General features: G+C 45.9%; 1 protein-coding gene across 3 annotated transcripts in view; it reads right to left on the bottom strand.

Moving 5' to 3' along the window:
• VPS54 (VPS54 subunit of GARP complex) overlaps positions 1 to 19,849 on the bottom strand; it is an 83,013-nt gene extending 63,164 nt beyond the window's left edge. The window contains exons 1-3 of one of the 3 annotated variants that reach the window (XR_012903028.1): positions 19,370 to 19,631; positions 16,331 to 16,442; positions 1,762 to 1,923 (exon numbers count right to left, since the gene is read on the bottom strand). Coding sequence is in view for 2 of the 3 variants with exons in the window: in XM_075925590.1 (XP_075781705.1) it covers positions 1,762 to 1,897 (136 nt within the window). In the remaining variant the exon portion in view is untranslated. Of the gene's footprint in view, positions 1 to 1,761; positions 1,924 to 16,330; positions 16,443 to 19,369; positions 19,632 to 19,681 lie in introns of those variants that run through there. The other 2 variants (XM_075925590.1, XM_075925589.1) reach the window with 2 other exon arrangements.
• Positions 19,850 to 22,122: the final 2,273 nt, after the last annotated feature.

Below are 22,122 nucleotides of genomic sequence, written 5' to 3'. Positions count from 1 at the left end.
CCCACTTCCTTTTCCCAGTCTCCCCCCGTTTTGTTCAATAAAGAGAGATTCTATTTTTGACCACACATTTTCTTTATTTTGTACATCAGGAAGGGGGGCTAGGGAAGGGTAAGTGGAAGGAGGTGAGGGAGGAATGGGGTACAAGCCCCTGATGGGGAGGACTGGGCTGGCTCTGCGGGCTTCTTGGGGTGGAAGCTCTCCTGCAGCTCCCCAATTTCCTCCTCTCCCGAGATGGCAGCCTGCGGCAAGTGCAGCCGGTCTGATGGCCGAGTGCTGTGATGTGCCGAGTGTGGGCACTCAGGGCACTCCAAGCCAGGACTGCTTTGCAAGCAGGGCACCCCTGAGAACTGTCTGTCCGGGGTGGGGGTCGGGACCCTTTAAGCACAGCCCTCGGCTAGCCTGAGACAGCATCTCCACGCTCTAAGTCCTCCTCTGATGCCCTGCCGGCACTGCTTCCGGCCATCCTTAACCCCGGTTCAGGGTCCACTCAATGTGGACATACTAGTTTGAATCAGCAAAAAGCTAATTCGAACTAGTTTTTAGTTCTAGATGCGTGTAACGCGCCCCCGCCCCGGAGGTAGGGGGGGAAAAGGGGGGGAACTATTGTCGGGCGCGCCCCTCTTGCCCCTCAAGGCTTCCAAACACTTGCTAATCCCGCTGTGCTATGCCTCGCACGGGTTGCGCCGCCGTTGCCCCAGCGACCACACACTCTTGGGAAAGGGGGAGAGGAAGGGGGTCCGGGCCCGCCCTCGCTCCGGACCCCGACCCAGGGCCCTAAAGCTAGGACGCTGGTCCTAGCTAATAATGGGGGGGGGGGGGGGTCTGCGAACCCTAAACTCCCCCGCTCACGGGTTCCGCGGCCCCGCCCTGGGTCGCTTCTTTCTCTCCCCGGTCCCTTGCCCTCTATCCTTGGCCCCCTGGGTTTAACCTCACCCAGGGCCGCCAGTATCCGGTCCCCCACAGCTCCTCCTGGGCTGCCCGGTCTCCCTGCTCGCCCCCCCTTACCAGGTGGGCGTCCACTGCTTTTAAATCTCCCGCCCGACGCAGGGTGATGACGTCCCCCCCTGCGTCCTCTGCGGGCGCCATGTTTCCCCGGCGCGGGGGTGACGTCCCGCTTGGCGCGGGGCTGGGCGGACGCCGCTTCTCCTTGCGGCTCGGGCCGGCCGGCCCTGACAGCGTCTCTCCGCGATCGGGGCGCCCCTGGGTCGCGGCCAGCTCCACAAGTGGCGGGGCGGCCCCGCCACACAGCGTTAGTTCGAATTAGCTTAGTTCGAATTAACTAATTCGAACTAAGTTAGTTCGAATTAGCGGTGTAGTGTAGACATACCCTGACTCTCAACCATTTTCTATGACAGCTCTCATTCTAACTAAGAAGTGACCTTATAAGAGTGCCAGAGTTATACATCTTGATCTCTTGCTCCCTAGGGACAACTATCCCCGCAGAGGGACAACTATCTTTGTCTCACAACTGTGCACTGGCTGATCTTTCACAGGCTCTGAAAGAAGCCTCTTCCCCCATATCCTTCATTGGCTGGTGACGTCAGTGTGAGGTGGAGATATAAACAGGGAGGAAATGGGAGATTTTCAGATCTCCAAAAAGGAATTGTGATATTTTGAGGATGGAGTAAATACAATGCCACACTACCTATTGGTATGAAATAAAATTTTATATTAATATCCAGAAAACAAGAGAAACTGATTGATCATTTTCAGGTTACTGACTATAACATTATTTTAATCTGCTTTATAAGCCAAAATTACCTGTAGGTTCCTTGGGACATACATCAGGCAGTGATTGCACAGGTCGAAAGCGTTTAGCAGAATCCATTTCCTTTTTAAAGAAAGCATCTCTGCTATTTGACTGAGGCACTGGTGAAGAACTGTGGCTCGATGCCATTGCATATAACCGCCACGTGATAGAAGCTAAGTATGAAAAAGAAAACACAAAGTCTTTAATGACATTCATTTAACAACTCACCTACACAAAACTAGACAGTTTAAAACAATACTAGTTATCTTTCAACCATGGTATGAAGAATATTACATTTTAAACATAAAAATAAAATGCATAATGAAACTTTATGTTCCATTTCCTGCCATACCAACAGAAAGGTTTAATTTTCTCTCCCTCTCCCACTGTACGTAAAAATGCCCAAACACATTATATCTGTTTCCATAATTATCCAAGCATTATCATAGAAATATTTCCTCTCAGAAATATGCCAAACTCTGGAGTTTTGTGAATGAGAACATGCCAGTATATCATGGGGAATTCTGTTTAATCTACCGATAGAAGCAATCTTGTGCAAGTCCACAGATGTGGATCACATATCTAAAGTCCCTAATGTGTAGATTAAGGACCAAATTCTCTGTTACTTTAATTCTATTGACTTAAGTAGAATTGCATGAGCAGCAAACTTTATGTATAATGACATATAAGCACAATTTGGTGCATTTTTCCCTGAACTTTCCCTCTTTTTTTTGGTAGTAGAGGGTTGAAAGATTTATTGGCAGAGTATTTAAAAAGAATAATTTGTGTTGTGCATGAATAGTAGGCAAAATCCTTATGCTATGATGATGTATGTACTTCAGGGAAGGGTTCTATCATTTTACAAGGTAGAGGAATCCATTACGGTGAAAATCAATTTCCAGAGAGTAATGGAATGAATGTGCCAAGTTGTTTCAATACATGACAATGTGCAAACTACAATTTTATTAATACTGAACCACTCCACAAAGTATAAAATTCATACCTCCTTATACTGGGGTCAAGTGACCGGTACTTGTGTAGTGAGCTAAATATAAGGTTTTCAGGGGAATAAATTCCACTCTCACCCCAAACCAACAGCAGATTGTAAAACGGCAACACAGACCCTCTATGGGGGGTTCTGGGCCAATAGCCTCATGTAGAGTCCTCTGACAAAATTATATATATAAAAATAAAAATAAACCAACTCCCTCTACCTCAGACCCAGTGAAGAAAATTGTCAATAGTATAAAAAAAAAAAAAGAGGAGTAATGTTAGTTCGAACCAAGGGGTTTGGTTCAAACTAACACGTCTCGGCAGACACTTTCACTTTCGAATCAGCTGTTAAGAGGATTAACGCACCGGTGAGATCATGCTAATGAAGCGAGGGATATTTAAATCCCCGCTTCATTAGCAATTTCTATCGCCTACATTTGCATCCTAATTCAAACTAGGGAGCAAGTGTAGACGTACCCTAAGGGAAAACAATGCTTCCAGCACTACCAAATATCATTATTCATTACAATATACGTACACGGTTTTGTGCGAAATCTAGTCTAGGCAAAAATAAATACATACATACATAATATTACTACAAAGTAAATGTTGCTGCAGTAGCAAACATTAGAAAAATACAAACAATTGTACAGTTTAAATAATCTAGCCATTAAAAATCATGGAAATAGCAAGTTATGTAGCTACAAATATGGATAAATGTACAGTTTGCCATTCGCAAATTAAGTTTTGTTTATGTGAACATTAACACATTAAGATTGTTATTGTACTATCTAATGTTACCAATAATTTATTCACAAAATACTCGCTCAATAGTTTGTCTGATAACTAACTCCTCCCTCCAAATACATTATTTTAACCTGAGAAATATCAGGAATATCAAATCTTGTCTTTGGAGGAAGAGGAGGTCTGTAGGTATTAAGTGTGCATTATGGCTTTCACAGCATTTAGATCACTTGTTAATCTTTAAAAGACAGACCTTTACTTTTAAGTATTTGTTCATTTAGAATTAAACTGATGTTAATAAAAATAAGCCAAACAGTTTTAAACCGTGGGAGAAAAAAAACAATCACTTTCTCTCTCAATTAACCAAGTTTCAGGCCTTCTGGAAAAGCACCAGGTTGGGAGTTTTATTTTATGTTTTCAAGTTCCCTTACTTGCAATGATTTTTTAAAATTTGGACACTCTCTTAAAGTTTCGTACGTGACAATTGTAAAATCCAAATGGATGTTCCTGGGTACTTGTCATTTTTAGCATCTAAAGTGCTTCTGAAGTAGTCAGCCACACAGCAAAACAATGAGATTACGGTGTCAGTTTTCCAGAATTTCAGAACTGTTTCAAAGCATAACCATCTGGAGAAAATGATTTACTTAAAGTTTCTATGCTGCTATTTATTTTCTCTTGCTGTTGCTCCACCACTCTGTCATTTTTATACTCTCAAATGTTTGTTCTTCCCTTGCCATATTTTTAACTTAGATATGTTTCTTCCTTATTTCAGCAGCTCCTCACCAGATACTAGCATTTACTACAGTCACATCTTTGTCACTAATCAAACTGATTCATGAACAAGAATGCTGAGAAAAAAAAACATTATTTTAGTACTGCAAGAAAAATAAACATCATGCATTCCAGGGGGGAAAAAAATCAAGCCTCCTAAAGGAACATACAAAGTACTGGGTGTTAGGAGTTCCAGCAACTACAATAGTATGAAATGTGTGCATCAGCAGTATCTCTAGAGAAATTTCATGTTATGTGAATATTCAGCCATTATTTGTATTCATGCTGCGCATTAACTGAAACCCTTCTTAAAATGATACATGCAATGAAAAAATGTTGCTCTTGAAATCAAGTGTTTTGTGAGCCATTATTTCCCCTCTTCTGATAATTTATTTAAAACAATAAATTAAGGTGCCAGCAAAACAATGTACTTTCTAAAAACCAAAATTCAATTACCTAAACAGAAGTGAAATAAATGTTAACTACATTCAACAGGTACAAGATTTACAGTAAAATGTAAAGAACACGTTTTAACTCTGAAGACACACACATTTCAAATGTTTGTTTTTAAAACCAAGCATTGTTTATTTCTGACAGGTTTTTTTTATGGCTAACCATTGTCAAATATTCACATTACCTTTGTGCCCTTATTCCAGTCTTACAAAATATCAGAACAGAACAAAAAGGGAACACTAAAAATGCAGTAAAGGACTTTCATATCATTGAGCCGATTTCAAGGAGAATGTCAGGCAGCAGTCTTCTAAATGGCCTGCAATATGATGCTGTACTAAATTATTCATCACGTAACTGCTATAATTTAGGACCTTATACACAACAAACTTCAATGAGCTGCTGCATTTGTAAAAGCACAAACCTACTTATGAAACAAACAAAAAAAACAACACCCCACATGCTACAAAATTGTGGTTTTAACAAAACAGATTTAAAATCAGCCAAATAAGAACAGATTATGAAACAAAGAAGAAATGAATCCCTGAATCCCTTCCGGGTCAAAGAGATTACAAGTCAATGAATGGATGAGAATCCTTACTATTACCACATATGTACATACTAGTACCTGTCACATATGTTAATCTAATTGACCACTGAACTTGTAAATTGCAGTAACTTTCAGTGGTTCTCAACTCTTCCAGACTACTGTACCCCTTTCGGGAGCCTGATTTCTCTTGAATACCCACTAAGTTTCATCTTATTAAAAACTATTTTCTTACATACTCAGACATAAAAAACACAAAAGTATCAGTCACACTATTACTGAAAAATTGTTTAAATTTTCATTCATACCATACAGTATTTATATTTCAGTTCATTTATAACTATTTAATTCTCAGCATCTAGAATATAGAGACGTATAAAAAAGTTTTGTATGAAATTTTAGTTTGTATCAACTTTGCTAGTGCTTTATGTAGCTTGTTGTGACACTAGGCAAATATCCTTCTAGACGAGTTACAGCACCCCCAGAAGACCTCTGCCTATCCACAGGGATACACATACCTTTACTGTACTAGCAACTCTGAAATATGCATTGATGCAAACATCCTCCAGTTTAAATCTCATGGAAAACTAAACTCAAACGGGAAACAAAAATCAAGCTAATAGAGTGGAGAATTGCATCTACAGACTATTTAAATGCATTCCATTGTGTGAGACTTGTGCAATATAAACGGAGGTGCCCAGTCTCCTGAGCGTCCTCACTACAAGAGAATATGTGCTGCAATAACTACATGCAGCTGTGGGAGTTAATGATACTAATATTTCAGATGCTCTGCAATTAAGTACTGGATTAGATAAATAGTATTTCTAAAAAAAAATAATGTAATGGCATTTTGGCCAACAACTTGTTATAATCAAGCTTCAATGTGACAAAGTTTTTAAACCAATTAGACATAAGATATAGAAGAGGAATAAAAATACAACTAAGCTTTTCCAACAGTCCTGGGCCATTTTATAAAAGGATAATTGCAATTGCAGAAGTGTCACAAAAAGAGAAGCACAACTGCAGTTCACAAGAAAATGAGAATTCACAAAACTGGGTGTTGTAATGCCAACAACTCAAGTAAACAATTCACAGACTGAGATCCCTGTGGAGAGCCCAAGACATACACTTGCCATTTACAAGCTGCTCTGTTGCTTTTCAGTTAACAGAGTATCTGTAGTTCGTTTAACTTAAACCCAAGACAAAAGACTAAATCATCAGCACCATTCTCATATATCCTATATATGCCTTGAAAACTCAACTCACGTGGAAAAAATATCAGCCTCCATTTTAAAAAATAAGATCCTAGCCTTTCCAGTAGCAAAAATAACTTTACAAACATGAACCAGTGTAAATTGATTCAGTGTTCTCTTCCTGAGTCTGAAGACAGATAGTTCTGATACTACTCACAGCTCTGTCAAGCAGCAACAAGGCGAGAAGAGCGAGACTCCGATTAATATCACTATTGCTAGTTGGAGCTACATGGACCACAATGAAACTGTCAAAAATTACCTTCGATTCACATTACGGGATGCACACCACATAACACATTATGGGCCACATATGCGGCCCAGAATGATAAAGAGGCTGAGAGCCACTGGTTAGGGTGAGGGCGGGATAGCAGCTACAGATATCTGAGGACACCTACTAGCCAGAGACAGAAATAAAAGACAGGACCTCTAAACAGAGTCCTGGGACAACACCCTCATAGAAATTCTAGGGTCTTCCTGTTTCCTCGCTGATTGCAAGGAGTTGAGCTTCCCATACAATATCCATGACCTCCCTCTCCCCTCTCTTTCTATTGCTGTACTGGTAGTTTTAGCTTTCTGGCTAGGCAGTGTCTGAATTTGTCACTACATCATACAAGGTCCAGTTAACATAACATCTTTCTAATTCCACAATATAAAAATGATTATGGATGAAGTGTGTATCAACATTTATATTAAAATTGTATTGCCCTTCTCATTACAACTCATTTTCAATTGCTTTTCACTAACTCTGCCTGAAATGTTCCATGCTCTAAGTTTTAGCTAAAAAGATTAAGCTGTTTGGTAGAGTGAAGTTAGGGAGCAATCAATCATTTAGCCAAAATGAAAATGGTTTCTGACCATTAAATCAATGGTCATACTAGACCCACTAAATCAAACTATGGAAGCTTAATCACAGCAGCATCAATCTTCCAGGTAGTGAAGACATCGTCAGACTGAGGGCAGCCCCACCACAAAGTCCTCAGTGATGCTACTTTCCCCTATATGCTAGACCTCCTGGTGAAATACCCCAAGTTATACTGCGTCGTAGTATGCTGAGTCAGTCTGATGTTCCCACTGAATTGTGGGAGAACTTGTCTGTCCTTCCAGGTGCATGGGAAGATGGAGGTGGGGGAAGGGGGAAATCATGAGAAGGCACTAGAGGACTATCAGCACTCGAGTGATTTAGTCTGTGTCCTCACTGCAAGGTGGGCAGCTTATCCACCTGAGTAAAAGTGGCACCCAAATTCTAAAGCACCAGGTGAGAGGACTGTGTGTGAGGATGGGCGTGGGATTAGGGATAACACCCAAATAAGAGCCTAAGTTAACTGTGCAGTGAGGACATACTCTGAGAAACAAGCAAGTATAATTTTGCCTACTTGTTTTAGAAAGTAAGTAAAAAGAGACTATGCCTACACCACAGGGGCTACAGGAGCACAGCTGCAGTGCCGTAGCCTCCAATATAGATGCATTTGTGTTGAAGGAAGAATGCTCTTGTTGACCTGGTTGCTCTCCCTTGCGGAAGCTATGTCAGCACAGAGGCAGGATTTGGGGGGAGAATTCTTCAGGCCCTAAGTGCTGTAGCTATGTTTACCTCACTTTTGAGTATAGATCAGGTTGCACAAACAACTAGGAATGGAACCAAGGTTTCTAACACAGTAGCTGCAAGTCACATCCACTTAACCACTGGGCCTTTCTAAATGAATGTATCAGACCTGTGTGTTTGCCTATGCTGTCTGTAACCACTGTTCTAATCAGCAGATCATACACACTTCAAATATGGTAATACTGGCAATTTTATAATTATGCTTCCATTGGAATCAGATGAAATGATATTCCAATAGTCTAATATCTCTCAAATATTCTCTATTTTGGATAACTGAAATTAATGCTATGAACCTTCTCTTACGTAAAAGCAGTGCAGTGTAATTTGGAGGGTTTTGTGGAGCACTATCAGACTGATTTGCCTTTCTATAAAACACAGACCAGTGGAAGAGTGGAAGAGCTGACTTTAAATGCACCAGTAAATATTGCTTTAAAATTACCTTTCTTATGCCTCACAATGAGTGACACTGTCAACTTGAAAGCTAATTAACATAAGAAACTAGTTAGAAAATGTTTCTCTCCCTTGTATGTGTTTAAAAAATCTACACAATCTCAGGGGAAAACAAATTGTATACATTTGTTGTCAAACAGAAAACAAACAAACAAAACAAACACACTTCTCTCATTTTTCAGTTGAAATAACCTTAATAGCAAGTAAAAAAAACAGACAAATATGAATTTTAAGTTGATGTCATCCCTTTAACATGTAAGAGTAGGACAGAATAAAAAATATGAAAAGGCTAGAATAAAAGCTTCACTGTATATTCTGCAGCTATAAGTATATGTGTATATATACAAATAGACAACTGCACACAGGACAGAAGAAGAATTTTAGGGTATTTCAGTATCCTTACAAACTTGTTATTCCTAACTGAAATTTTACAGTTAATTCAAGTGCCACATGAATTGTCAGAACAATTCTTACATACACAATTCCTCTGTCATTTTAGTTCTCAATAACAAATAGCACTAACTTGAAATTAGGACTTTGTTACTGTGCTAATGGCAGACCTTTTCTGCCTATTTCTTTCAGGTGCTGAGATCCTAATTAGGCAGCTTAACTCTACAATATGACAATCATGGTCCACAGTTGTATAATTAATGGATACGTTCTGAACACATACTTAGGTCACTGTACAGCAAGTTCTTCAAATGTCAGATCTGATGGAATTATTTTGAAGCACGTTACAAAGCATACAAATATTATATTAATCTGGAAGAAAAGGCCTCATGTCAGGCACACTGCTATATGACACTGTTTATTTTGGGTAAAATATATTGCTCCCTTAGCTGGTATGATCTAGTAGTATTACACTTATGGTACCTTGCCCTCCTGGAAAAAGAATGAGAGAGAAGCATCTCACATTGCTTCACAGAAACACCTGTAGCTGTATGAAGAGCAATACTCATGAGCTTCATTAGGAGAGCCACCCAGAGCTCAGCTAAAAAAGGTAGTTGTAGTATGGGGTATTATAAGGAAGGAATGAGAAAATACTCCAAACATGGCAAAAAGGTTAAAATATTAAGGCCTTCATTTTCATGGCACTTTAAGAGCTGTTTGAGGCCCATCTCTACCCAACTCTTGTACAAATTAGGGCTACATACAGGCAGTGCTTACTCTAAACAGAGTTCCCCTGTGGAAAGGGAATTCTACACCTACTAGTATGCTGTTTATGCAGTGCAACGTGCCCACAGTAGAGACTGGGGTCTCAAGCTCTAACTTTCTAAAAGATAATGGCCAGGTTTTCAAAAGAGCTGTATATCCACACACAGGTACAGCACAATCTGTAGCAGTTCAGCTTTCATCACACTGTCTCAATAATGGGCCTCCACTCATTTATGAGAGGTTACACAGGGAGTCACTTCTAAGGGTGGTGGCAGAAACAACATCCAATCCTCCGCTTCTCTCTGACCATCAAAAAAGACACCAATAAGTGTCTATTCCGAGGGTAGCTTTCGTAATATAAATACTTGACCCCTAGATGCTCAAGTGAGAGGATCGATTCTTTTCACGTAAACCACTGCACAGTCGGACGGTTTTAATTTTCTACTTATATAAATTTAAAAAGCAGACAATGAGCTTGTCATGTTGCAGAACAATACAATTATGACATTGTTTAAAGCAGATTGTCTTACAGCACTGTTTACGATATCATTTTTCAAAATATATATCCCCAAATGTTTGAAACATTTTCTATTATTAAAAGGGATTCAGTGTCACAGGAGAAGCAGCAACTGCTATATTAAAAGCTGTATACACATTTCTAGTCTCAAAGTTCTGCAAATCCCAGTTTTCAGGGTGAAATGTTCTAGGTTTAGTCTCCATCTGAAAGTGGATATTTTGGAACATTTGATCAAAAATGGCTCTGCCTTTTTTTGAATAGGAGGCACATGTAGCCATGACTCCTCCCTACAAAAAACACCCTGTAACTTTCTTGTAAACAACTCTAGAATTGAAATGGCTAGTATCAACAAGTTAATATTTGGCAGGTAAATGTACCTCGTTGAGAAGTACCTTTGAATGTTCTGATGAAAGTTACTTTTGATTTAACTGAATTATAGGCCTGTGGGGAAAAATCATTACTTTGCACACAGGCAGAACATCTTGTCATAATGTTCTCAACTTTTCCTCTACGCTACTCACATTAAATTAATTTGGGGCTCTCCCATTAACGCATTTTGGGATCACCCAAATAATGAACATTGGGCCTATTTCTTCACAAGTTTCTTTTGGAGCTGCCACCATGCTAGATATGAAGAAGGCACCATGTCTCTCTGTTCCTCTTCTACACAAGAGACTTCTATGCCTTGTTCTCTCAAAGCCTCGGTAGGAATAACAGAAGTGGTTTCCCAATAGTACTGTCCCTCTTAAAGGAGAAATAGTGCATGTGCAGTTTTAGTCCATACCCCTCCCTGCACTCCTAAAAAAGAGCAAGTAGTCCCTATGTCTCTCCTCCTTGCCTTCCCTACCCCCTATAGAAATCAGTGGGTCCCCAGCTCTGGGCACACAAACAAAATTTTACCCCAAGCAAGCATTTTTTTAAAGACTTAACTGAAGGTGAAGGATACATGAAGAGTAGGGATATGACTTCACATGTATCAGATACCTACCACCTGAAGAATGATAAAAGACAAGATACTGGAGGGGGGAATTCAGTAGGAAACCCAGCACTCTTCTCAACAGTGGGCTGGAAGAACCTCAGTTTCTCTCAGTGAATTTCTCCCCCCCACCACCCACCAACTTCACGAGGGAGGCTACTCCTATTTCCTATCTGCTTTTGACCAGATGGCAATAGATGTAGCTTTAGGCTTTCTACATTTTACTCCTATTCTCTCTACAGGCAGAAACCTGCTCTCAAAGGCTTTCATAGGAACAGGAACAGACCCCATGTCTACATCACATTTTCATGCGCTACACCAGTGTTTCTCAAAGTGGTCTGCGAAACCACTTTGAGAAACCTGCAAACTAGCTGCACCAGTGTGTCTCGCGGCTCCCATTGGCTCTGGTTTGCTGCTTGCAGCCAAGGGGAGACGCGGCAAACCAGAGCCTACGTAGCCACGGCGCCGGTAAGTAAACGCACCATGTGGACAGTTTCACACATCACTTTGAGAAACACTGCTCTAGAGGACTACCTCTTATTAAGATAGTCCTCCTCAGCCATTCTTACATAAATTAAGTTGTCAGCTTACGTAAATTAAGTTGTCCTGGGATAAGAGGGAAGATCCTTTCATGGATTGAGAACTGATTAAAAAACAGGAAACAAAGGGTAGGAATAAATGGTAAGTTTTCCGAATGGAGGGGGTAACTAGTAAGGTACTCCAAGGGTCAGTCCTAGGACCAATCCTATTCCACTTATTTATAAATGATCTGGAGAAAGGAGCAAACAGTGAGGTGGCAAAGTTTGCAGACTATACTAAACTGCTCAAGATAATTAAGACTAAAGCAGACTGTGAAGAACTTCAGAAAGATCTCATCAAACTAAGTGATTGGGCAACAAAATGCCAAATGAAATTTAATGTGGATAAATGTAAAGTAATGAACATTGGAAAAAATAATCCCAACTATACATACAATATGATGGGGACTAATTTATCTACAACTACTCAAGAGCGAGAGCTTGGAATCATTTGGATAATTCTCTGAAAACATCCACGCAGTGTGCAGCGGCAGTCAAAAAAAGCAAACAGGAATCATTAAAAAAGGGAGAGAGAATAAGACGGAGACTATCTTATTGCCCTTATATAAATCCATGGTACATCCACATCTTGAATACTGGGTAGACGTGGTCTCCCCATCTCAAAAAAGATATACTGGCATTAGAAAAGGTTCAGAGAAAGGCAACAAAGTGATTAGGGGTTTAGAATGGGTCCCATATGAGGAGAGATTAAAGAGACCAGGACTTTTCAACTTGGAAAAAAGGTGACTAAGGGGGGATATGATAGACAGGGCTCGACAAATACACTCGCCCACTCACCCGTGGCGAGTAGATTTTACCTGCTGGCGAGTGCAGGGGCAGACTGGCCCAGTGGGCCATTGTGACAGGCTGGCCGAAGCCCGCACTACAGGCGGCATAGCCCCATACGATCCGCCGGCTGGCGGAGGAGTGGAATGCCGCTAGGAAGGGGGAAGTGCGGCGATTCTTGCCACCAAGCTGCCTGAGTGCAGTTCCAGAGCGAGGAGGCGGGGCATGAGCCAAACGGCGGGACGCCAGGAGATGCCAGGAAGCTGGCGTGACATGGCCCTGCTGATTTTAAAGGGCCGCGGCAGCTCGGCTCTGGCCGCGTGTCCCCGGGAGCTGGCTGCAGCACAGGCAGGCCCCTCCCCGTCCCGCCGGCTCCAGTCTTGCCACGGCCCCAGCCCCCTCGCCGGCGAGAGACCGCTCCCTGTCGACCATCCGGCTTGCTCCTCCCACCCCGCGCCCCTTTGTCTCCGCATCGCCCATTCCCCACACTGCCCCTGCTCCCCGATCTCCTACTGTCCCTCGTCCCTGCAATTCTCTGGCTCTGCGCCGCCCTTGCACCCCACACCCTGCTCCCCCTGAACCCTGCCCCACCCCCAGCTCTTGTGCTGCCGGTTCCCTGCACTGCTCCTAGACCCTGATCCCTCTGCCCCATTCCCATTCCCCGTGCCTCCACTGCACCCCGCACCCTGCTCCCCCCGATCCTTGCGTCCCTCTGGCTCTGTGCCTCACGTTCCCTGCGCCACCCCTGTACCCCCCCCCCACTGTTCCCTCCACCCCTCTGGCTCTGTTCTGTCCCTGCACCCTGCTCCCCCTGTGGGTCGTGAGTGAGGGGTGCTTGTCCATAGGGAGGGGCTGGACAGGCCAGGGAAAAGGCTGCTTTGACCCAGCAGCGAGTGAAAGGGGGAGTTCACTTGAAGCGCCTTTGCATTTATGAAAAAAAACAAATGAAAATGCTATTTTCTATTTATAGGGCTAAAATGCCGGGACAAAAATGAAAACAAACACACAAAACCCATTGCAAAATGCAAACGTGTAAAAGACAAAAAAAAGGGGGGGGGGGAATGTTTTGCTTGGGGCAGCAAAAAACCTACAGCTGGTCCTGGGCGAGGGGAAGGGGCTGGGCTGGGGGGAGGGGAGGGGAAAAATATGGGGAAGGGGCTTGTGCTGAGGGGAGGGGAGGAGGTCAGGAGAAGAAGAAGAAGAAAGGGGAAGGCACCAAGGGACAGGGGTGCAAGAGAGACAAATCCCAGGGGGCCAAGTGCAGACAATGAGGAAAAGGGCTGGAGGGGAAGTGTCAGTGGGAGGGGGGAACAGGGTGATGCTGGGAGAGGAGAGGGTAAGGGCACTGGGGGCTAGAGGGGGGGAGAGGGAGGTGCTGGGAGAAGGCTTTAAAGAAGGGGTGGGCATGAGGAACGCGGGGATGGAGCAAGGCATGTGTGAGGGCACAGGATCATGAGGAGAATGGGGGCAGAGGGTGGTGAGGGGGTGGGTATCAGGGAAAAAGAGGGTAAAGGGGGCAGGGGCAGTGAGGGAAGGGGGAAGTACCAGGAGGGTGCAGGTGCCAGGGGATTCTGTGGGTGAAGCAGACGGGCAGACACCTGCAGGGGAGGGACCAGCACCACAGGAGAGAGGCAGGGCAGGTGTGTAGAGGGAGGTGTTAGAAGAGGGGATGAGGAGGGGTAGCTCATATGATCAGAGTGGGGCTACTGGAGGAGCGGGCACAGGGGGTAGAGAAGGGCTGGTGGAGGGGGGCAGGTCTCAGGAAGGCTGAGGGCAGTGAGAAGGACAGGAGTCAGGACAGCAGAGGAGGGTGAGGGGCAGCAGGCACCAAGGGAGCTGATTGAGCAAGGGGAGAAGACATGGCAGCAGAGGGAAAAGGCAGAGGTTTATAAGATGTTTATTAATAACTTGGGTGATATTTATTAATAACTTATTAGTAATTACTGTTCTTATTAGGAATTTATGCCATTAAAAAAACAATGGGGGGGGGGGAGAGTGGCGAGTCTCTTTTTTGTCTGGCGACTAGGGTTTTCCATAATTTGTCGAGCCCTGATGATAGAGGTGTATAAAATCATGAGTGGTGTGGAGAAAGTGAATAAGGAAAAGTTATTTACTTGTTCCCATAATATAAGAACTAGGGGCCACCAAATGAAACTAATGGGCAGCAGGTTTAAAACAAATAAAAGGAAGTAGTTCTTCACACAGCACGTAATCAGCCTGTGGAACTCCTTGCCTGAGGAGGTTGTGAAGGCTAGGACTATAACAGGGTTTTAAAAAAGAACTAGATAAATTCATGGAGGTTAAGTCCATCAGGAGCGGCCCTAGACTAGCTGCCAGCAACTGGCGCTTTAGGCGAACCATGCAATCGGTGCCCCCACCTCCAAACCCTCAATGATATTGCGCCACCATTTGGCACCCCCAGGCGACCGCCTAGTTCCCCTATATGGACCGCCCGCCCCTGAAGTCCATTAATGGCTATTAGCCAGGATGGGAAAGGAATGGTGTCCCTAGCCTCTGTTTGTTAGAGGGTAGAGATGGATGGAAGGAGAGAGATCGCTTGATCATTACCTGTTCGGTTCACTCCCTCTGGGGTACCTGGCATTGGCCACTGTCGGCAGACAGGATACTGGGCTGGATGGACCTTTGGTCTGACCCAGTATGGTTGTTTTTATGTTCATGCTAAGTGGGTTGTGCCCACGAAAGCTTATGATACCATCTACATTATTTGGTGTCTCTAAGGTGCTGCAGGACCATTCGCTGTTTTTAAGTTTTTTCAGTTACAGACTAACTTGGCTACTACCCCTCTGAGGTTTTATACCTAGCTAGCTAGCTAAATAAATAATCAACATCACCCACAATTAAAGCCCTGAAAAGATAACAAATGGTGGTGAACAGACCCTTAGGACATGTCTACACTACAGGATTAGCTAAAATTAAGACACACAACTTCAGCTCATTAATTGTGTAGCTGAAGTACCTTAACTCGCCTTTTGGTGCTGTCCACACTGCAGGAAGTCGAAGGGAGAACACTCTTCCTTCAACTTCCTTTACTCCCTGTGGAAGCAGAACTACCGGCATCGACCAAAGTGCCCCTCTCAGTTCAAATTAACGTGTCTTCACTAGATCCGCTAATTTGAACCTTAGAAGATCGACACCGGCAGCTTTGATCTTCTCTGTAGTATAGACATAAACTGAGATAAATACAAATGTTTATATACTTAAATCTAAACATTAATAATTTACAGGATTAGGACCACTGAAATTTAAAACCACAGAAAACCTACAAAATGCCAATAGTATAAAGAAATCCTTGAAAGATGTCAACAGTAGAAAGAAACTGAAAAGTGAAAGGTATATAGAAGGTAATCTTCCTACATTATCAACCAAAAAATAATAGTAACATATGCTATGGTATATAAATATATCCCATACATAAGCAAAATCAAGATATACTGTCTCAAGGAAAGAATCATTCCCTTTCCTCTCATATCACGTTAACCCTTTCTAAAATAAATCCTGTCTTTTGCTACTTAAGTTTATAAGTACTTATAAATCGAATATATGGCTCCAAATAGGCTATCAAATCTTTATCAGATTGCAGAAACAATTTTTTTTTGCTTCTACTGCAGTACTCACCAAAACCATTAGGTCTTGTAAACCCATTGCATTTGTCTCAAATATAAACATGGTATTTCTTTATGCAGGGGTAGTTACTTATAAAATACACACCTAATAAATTATCCCACTAAGTCTACATTACCTTAGTGATAATACTCCAAGAATATCTCAAGAAGACAGTCTTCATATCTCTTTCAGTTCCATCATGCACAAAAAATTCTTGGTTTTGTAACTCACGAAAATATTTTGATGACCTAAAGAAAGAACTCCACATTAAACTAAGGTAGAGGGTCTGATAGAAGTGAATAAACCCAGGAAATTCAAAGTTTTTAAGTTGACATTTCCATGCTTAACTCAACTTTGCAGTAAGGAGGCAGACAGCACAATAGGAGTTCGGAATTCTTAGTTTCACACTAAGGTGATATTCAAATTTTAACAAGGAAATACAAATGTAAGGCATATGCAATGCAGCATACAGATCTTTGCAACATATAGGCCCATTGCTTTATAACCCCCACCTTAATGCTTACTTTTTTTTTCAAATACCAAACTACACAGCATATGGGCTTGGAAACAAAACTGCTTATGAGTGCGTTTTCTTGGTAGCTGGTATTATAGGGTTTTTTTTTTTTAAAAGTAGCCTTTTTTCTAAAGTAAATGGAAAGAATGCAGTAGTTTTTTCGACCGTCGAAAACCTCGTTTTATAAGGAATAACATCTTTTTTCGAAAGTGCTCTTTTGAAAAAAGGCTCTATGTAATGCAAACTGTGCTTTTTCAAAAGAGCATCCAGACTGCTTGGGTGCTCTCTTTCAAAAAAGCAGCTTGCTTTTTCAAAAGTACTGGTTGTAGTCTAGACGCTCTCTTTCAAAAGAGGTTTGTAGTCTAGATGTAGCCCATGTGTGATAACATGGAACATGCAATCTTATAGTTTAACTGGGTTCTTCCTGACTAAACTGAAAGGATGCCGAAGCACAACCTCTCTCAGCCAATTAAGAGATCAGCATTAAAAGGCTTCAAAAAGAACCAGAGAAAGTCATCCTCAAACTAGAAGACAATGTGGAGGGCTGGGGAAATAGTGACCCCTTCAACTTCTTCTCCCCAATCCCCAACACACAGACACACACACACACACACGGAAACAATGAGTCAAAACAAACACACCAAAAGCACCTGAAAATAACATGTAGGGAAAAAACATTACTTCTGTAAGATAAGAAGCCAGCCTGCCCCCAGGGATCACGCTGTGAATAGCAGGAGAAAGGGGTGGGGGGTGAAGCGAGGAGAAGACAGCCTGTCCTTTGGAAAGTGGAGTTAAATGGCAAGTAAGGAGATAAACAACTGCATGGCTGAGTGGAGGGGTTGGGAGAAGGGAGGGAAAGGATCCTGTCTAGCGTCTGGGACTTACGACGCTGGAGGAGAGACACTTTGTCTCCTGGTGCAGTGGAAGGAAGGGGGAAGCTGGCTGGCTGAGCATAGGCACTGGAAGAAAGGTTAGGAAGCCACCTGTGCCCTGGGGCATGAAGGGGAAATGAAGGGGGCGCAGCTTGTGCCCTGGCAGTGGAGGGGACGGGGTTCGTGGGGTGCAGCCCGTGCCCCGGAGGGGGAGGGGAGACGGACATGGGGTGCAGCCCGTGCCCCGGAGGGGGAGGGGGGACGGACAGGGGGTGCAGCCCGTGCCCCGGAGGAGGAGGGGGGACGGACATGGGGTGCAGCCCGTGCCCCGGAGGGGGAGGGGGGACGGACAGGGGGTGCAGCCCGTGCCCTGGGAGGGGGAGGGGGGACGGACATGGGGTGCAGCCCGTGCCCCGGAGGGGGAGAGGGGACGGACAGGGGGTGCAGCCCGTGCCCCGGAGGGGGAGGGGGGACGGACATGGGGTGCAGCCCAGCCCCGGAGGGGGAGGGGGGACGGACATGGGGTGCAGCCCAGCCCCGGAGGGGGAGGGGGGACGGACATGGGGTGCAGCCCGTGCCCTGGAGGGGGAGGGGGGACGGACATGGGGTGCAGCCCGTGCCCTGGAGGGGGGACGGACATGGGGTGCAGCCCGTGCCCCGGAGGGGGAGGGGGGACGGACATGGGGTGCAGCCCGTGCCCTGGGAGGGGGAGGGGGGACGGACATGGGGTGCAGCCCGTGCCCCGGAGGGGGAGGGGGGACGGACAGGGGGTGCAGCCCGGGCCCTGGGAGGGGGAGGGGGGACGGACATGGGGTGCAGCCCGTGCCCTGGGAGGGGGAGGGGGGACGGACATGGGGTGCAGCCCAGCCCCGGAGGGGGAGGGGGGACGGACATGGGGTGCAGCCCAGCCCCGGAGGGGGAGGGGGGACGGACATGGGGTGCAGCCCGTGCCCTGGGAGGGGGAGGGGGGACGGACATGGGGTGCAGCCCGTGCCCCGGAGGGGGAGGGGGGACGGACAGGGGGTGCAGCCCGGGCCCTGGGAGGGGGAGGGGGGACGGACAGGGGGTGCAGCCCAGCCCCGGAGGGGGAGGGGGGACGGACAGGGGGTGCAGCCCGGGCCCTGGAGGGGGAGGGGGGACGGACAGGGGGTGCAGCCCGTGCCCCGGAGGGGGAGGGGGGACGGACATGGGGTGCAGCCCGTGCCCTGGGAGGGGGAGGGGGGACGGACATGGGGTGCAGCCCGTGCCCCGGAGGGGGAGGGGGGACGGACAGGGGGTGCAGCCCGTGCCCTGGGAGGGGGAGGGGGGACGGACAGGGGGTGCAGCCCGGGCCCTGGGAGGGGGAGGGGGGACGGACAGGGGGTGCAGCCCAGCCCCGGAGGGGGAGGGGGGACGGACAGGGGGTGCAGCCCGGGCCCTGGAGGGGGAGGGGGGACGGACAGGGGGTGCAGCCCGTGCCCCGGAGGGGGAGGGGGGACGGACAGGGGGTGCAGCCCAGCCCCGGAGGGGGAGGGGGGACGGACAGGGGGTGCAGCCCGTGCCCCGGAGGGGGAGGGGGGACGGACATGGGGTGCAGCCCGGGCCCTGGGGAGGTGGGGGGACGGACATGGGGTGCAGCCCGGGCCCTGGGGGAGGAGGGGAGGGACCTGGTGTCCAGCCAGCGCGCCGGAGGGAGGGGAGGTCCTGCCCCACATGGGGGCAGACACAGCCTGGGGGGACGGGGACGGACGGGGTGTCCCGGGGAGCGCGGCCGCACCAGGCCGGGGCCGGGCCGGGCGCCGTTCGGTACCTGCGGGATCCCCGCCGCGGCCTAGCGCATTCCCTCCGCCTCCGCAGCGACACGTCGCCGCCGCCACCGTCTGCCCAGGGCCGCCCCCTGCTCGGCTCAGGAGCTGCCGGGCCGGCGGCGGGCAGGCCGCGCTCAGGCGCCGCCTCTCCCCGGAGCCCCGCCGGCCACAAGGCGGGGACGCTCCAGGGAGGGACCGAGCCCTAGCGCCGCCGGCCGCAGGCCTGGGGTAACCTGGAGCCTCGGCAGCGCCCCCCTCCCCGGGGCCCGGCCCCACTGCGGGCGCTGGCTGTCTCCTGGCATCTCCCCCGTTACCATAAAGGCGCTCGGGGCCAGCCGGTCCCCTGCGTCCATCCCCAGCTGCAGCGCCGAGGCCGGGGCAGGTTCAGGCGCCCGTCATGGCAGGGCCGGGGCTGTTCCCCGCAGCTCCAGCTCCTGGAAACGAAACCAAAGCTCCGTTTCTAGCTCCTGTGGCTGCGGAGAATGTCTGGGAAACGTGATCCCGGAGTACGCCGAAGGCTCAGCAAGCCAGAGGCTCATTAAAAAAAAAAAAAATCTGGGTATCTCTCTATTTAAACTCACATGATTTTTACAGGGCCTGACTCATGATTTTTGTATGCCCTCTTGGTCCCGTGAGACAAGGCAGGTGAGGTTATATCTTTTATTGAACCGGCTTTTGTAGATGAGAGAGACAGGATTGCCAGCACACAACACTGCTCCTGCTTCAGGTCCTGATGCAATTGTACTCTTCCAGGGACACAAAGAAGCTCAAAAACTTGTTTCACCTACAGAAATTGTCTAATCAAAGAGATGTCATCTTCCTTGTCTCCAGTGTTCCCTCTAATTTTTTTTCCATTCATGTGCAGAAAGCATTTTGTTTTATACACCTAGGTACCATCAGTAGAAAGGTATGCTACTGACTGAGGGCACTCTGCTAATTGGTTGGGCAGCATTTGAATGTCTCCTGCGTGGATACCCAAGCACTGAGCTTACAGGGAACACTGCTTGTTCCCAATGATTTTTAAACAGTTGGGTTTGACATTGAAACCTAATAAGGGTCTTTTGGGAAAATCTGGGCAGCTATCCCGTAGTGCTTCACCAAGCAGCAGATAAACATACCTAAAGGGAATACGTGCAGGCCTCAACAATGTCTGGCATAGCATATATCTTTGCTCTGCCACACCATAAGATGGAAAGAAGGAAGACCGGCCAAGCCAAGTACACAGCTGACAGCAGCAAAACTGGTCACAGGAATGCAATCAGGCCAGTCTAGACTGCTTACAGGTGTAAAGCACTTAGTTGACCTGGTTACAAACCAATATTAATCAGCTGGTGTTCAGACATAAGCAGTGTAAAGACCTGGCTATGGTTCTGCTTGGTTACATTGAAAAAACAATATTGGAGAAAGGTCGTAGGAAAACAAAAGTTGCTATTGTTTAATATAATTGTGTGTCTCAATCATAATTTTTTAATATGTTTGTAATGTCATGATCGAATTGCATTGTGCTCATAAATTTTGCCCTTATTTAAATGGCTACAATATTTGCAATGGGACTGAAGCCCAGGCCTCTTGTAGCCAAATGAGACATTATTCTTTGCAAGTGAATCTTCCCCTCAATAAAAATGAAGATAAGTCAGGACAAGTAACACATTGTAATTTTTTGTAACACAACATGGGTGAATATATATATGGGCAAATGAAAACTGCTTCACTGATCTACTAGACTTTTTAAGCTTGTCAACAAAATAGCAGATAAAATAATTGATTTAATTTTTTGCACTGTCAAAAAGAACTTGACAAAACCTTCACAAGAAGCTGCCAATGAAATCAAGCACTCACAGGCTGCATCTAGACTGGCAAGTTTTTCCGCAAAAGCAATTGCTTTTGCGGAAAAACTTGCCAGCTGTCTACACTGGCCGCTTGATTTTGCACAAAAGCACTGACGTTCTACTGTCCAAAATCAGTGCTTCTTGCACAAATGCTTTGAAGTTCCCGTTTGGCCAAAAGCCCTTTTCCGGAAATGTTTTTGCGCAAGAGGGCCAGTGTAGACAGCTAAAAACTGTTTTGCGCAAAAAACCCCCAATGGCGAAAATAGCGATCGAGGCTTTCTTGCGCAAAACCGCATCTAGATTGGCACGGACGCTTGTCCACAAAAAGTGCTTTTGCAGAAAAGCGTCCATGCCAATCTAGACGCTCTTTTCCGCAAATGCTTTTAATGGAAAAAACTTTTCCATTAAAAGCATTTGGGGAAAATCATGCCAGTCTAGACGTAGCCAGAGTGTGCAAGGCAAAACATGGTCATGGCTAATGGCTGAGACATTGGTTAGGAGAGAGGGAAAAGAATCGATAAAGTTTATTAGTAAAGGACCACAGGGTTCATACTACTAATAATCTGGAAAACAGGGTAAACACTGGTAAAATTACAGATGACATTGTTTAGGTTCATAACAGTACAGAAGACTCATGAACTTCAGAGGGATCTAATAAAGCTAATCAAATAAGCAGCAAAATGGCAGATGAGGCATTGAGAATTAAATATACAATTCATCTCTTCAATTTAGCTTTCCTGTAATAACTGTCAAACTCATATCATCCTTACACTTTATACATATAGTATGGAAAGTGACCAGTGGAAGCTGCCTGGGCTGTGCTTGCAGGTATGAGCAATTTGTGAAGGTCCCCCCTCCCGCCCCAGTGGCCAGCCACTTTGAGCAGCATGTGGTGCTGTGGCAGGCAGGAAGCCTGCCACAGGGTC

The sequence above is a fragment of the Pelodiscus sinensis genome, chromosome 3 (assembly GCF_049634645.1).
Source record: "Pelodiscus sinensis isolate JC-2024 chromosome 3, ASM4963464v1, whole genome shotgun sequence".
Taxonomy (NCBI): domain Eukaryota; kingdom Metazoa; phylum Chordata; order Testudines; family Trionychidae; genus Pelodiscus; species Pelodiscus sinensis.
Note: the sequence above shows the minus strand (reverse complement) of the source record. Positions and strands in the feature narration are given on the sequence as shown.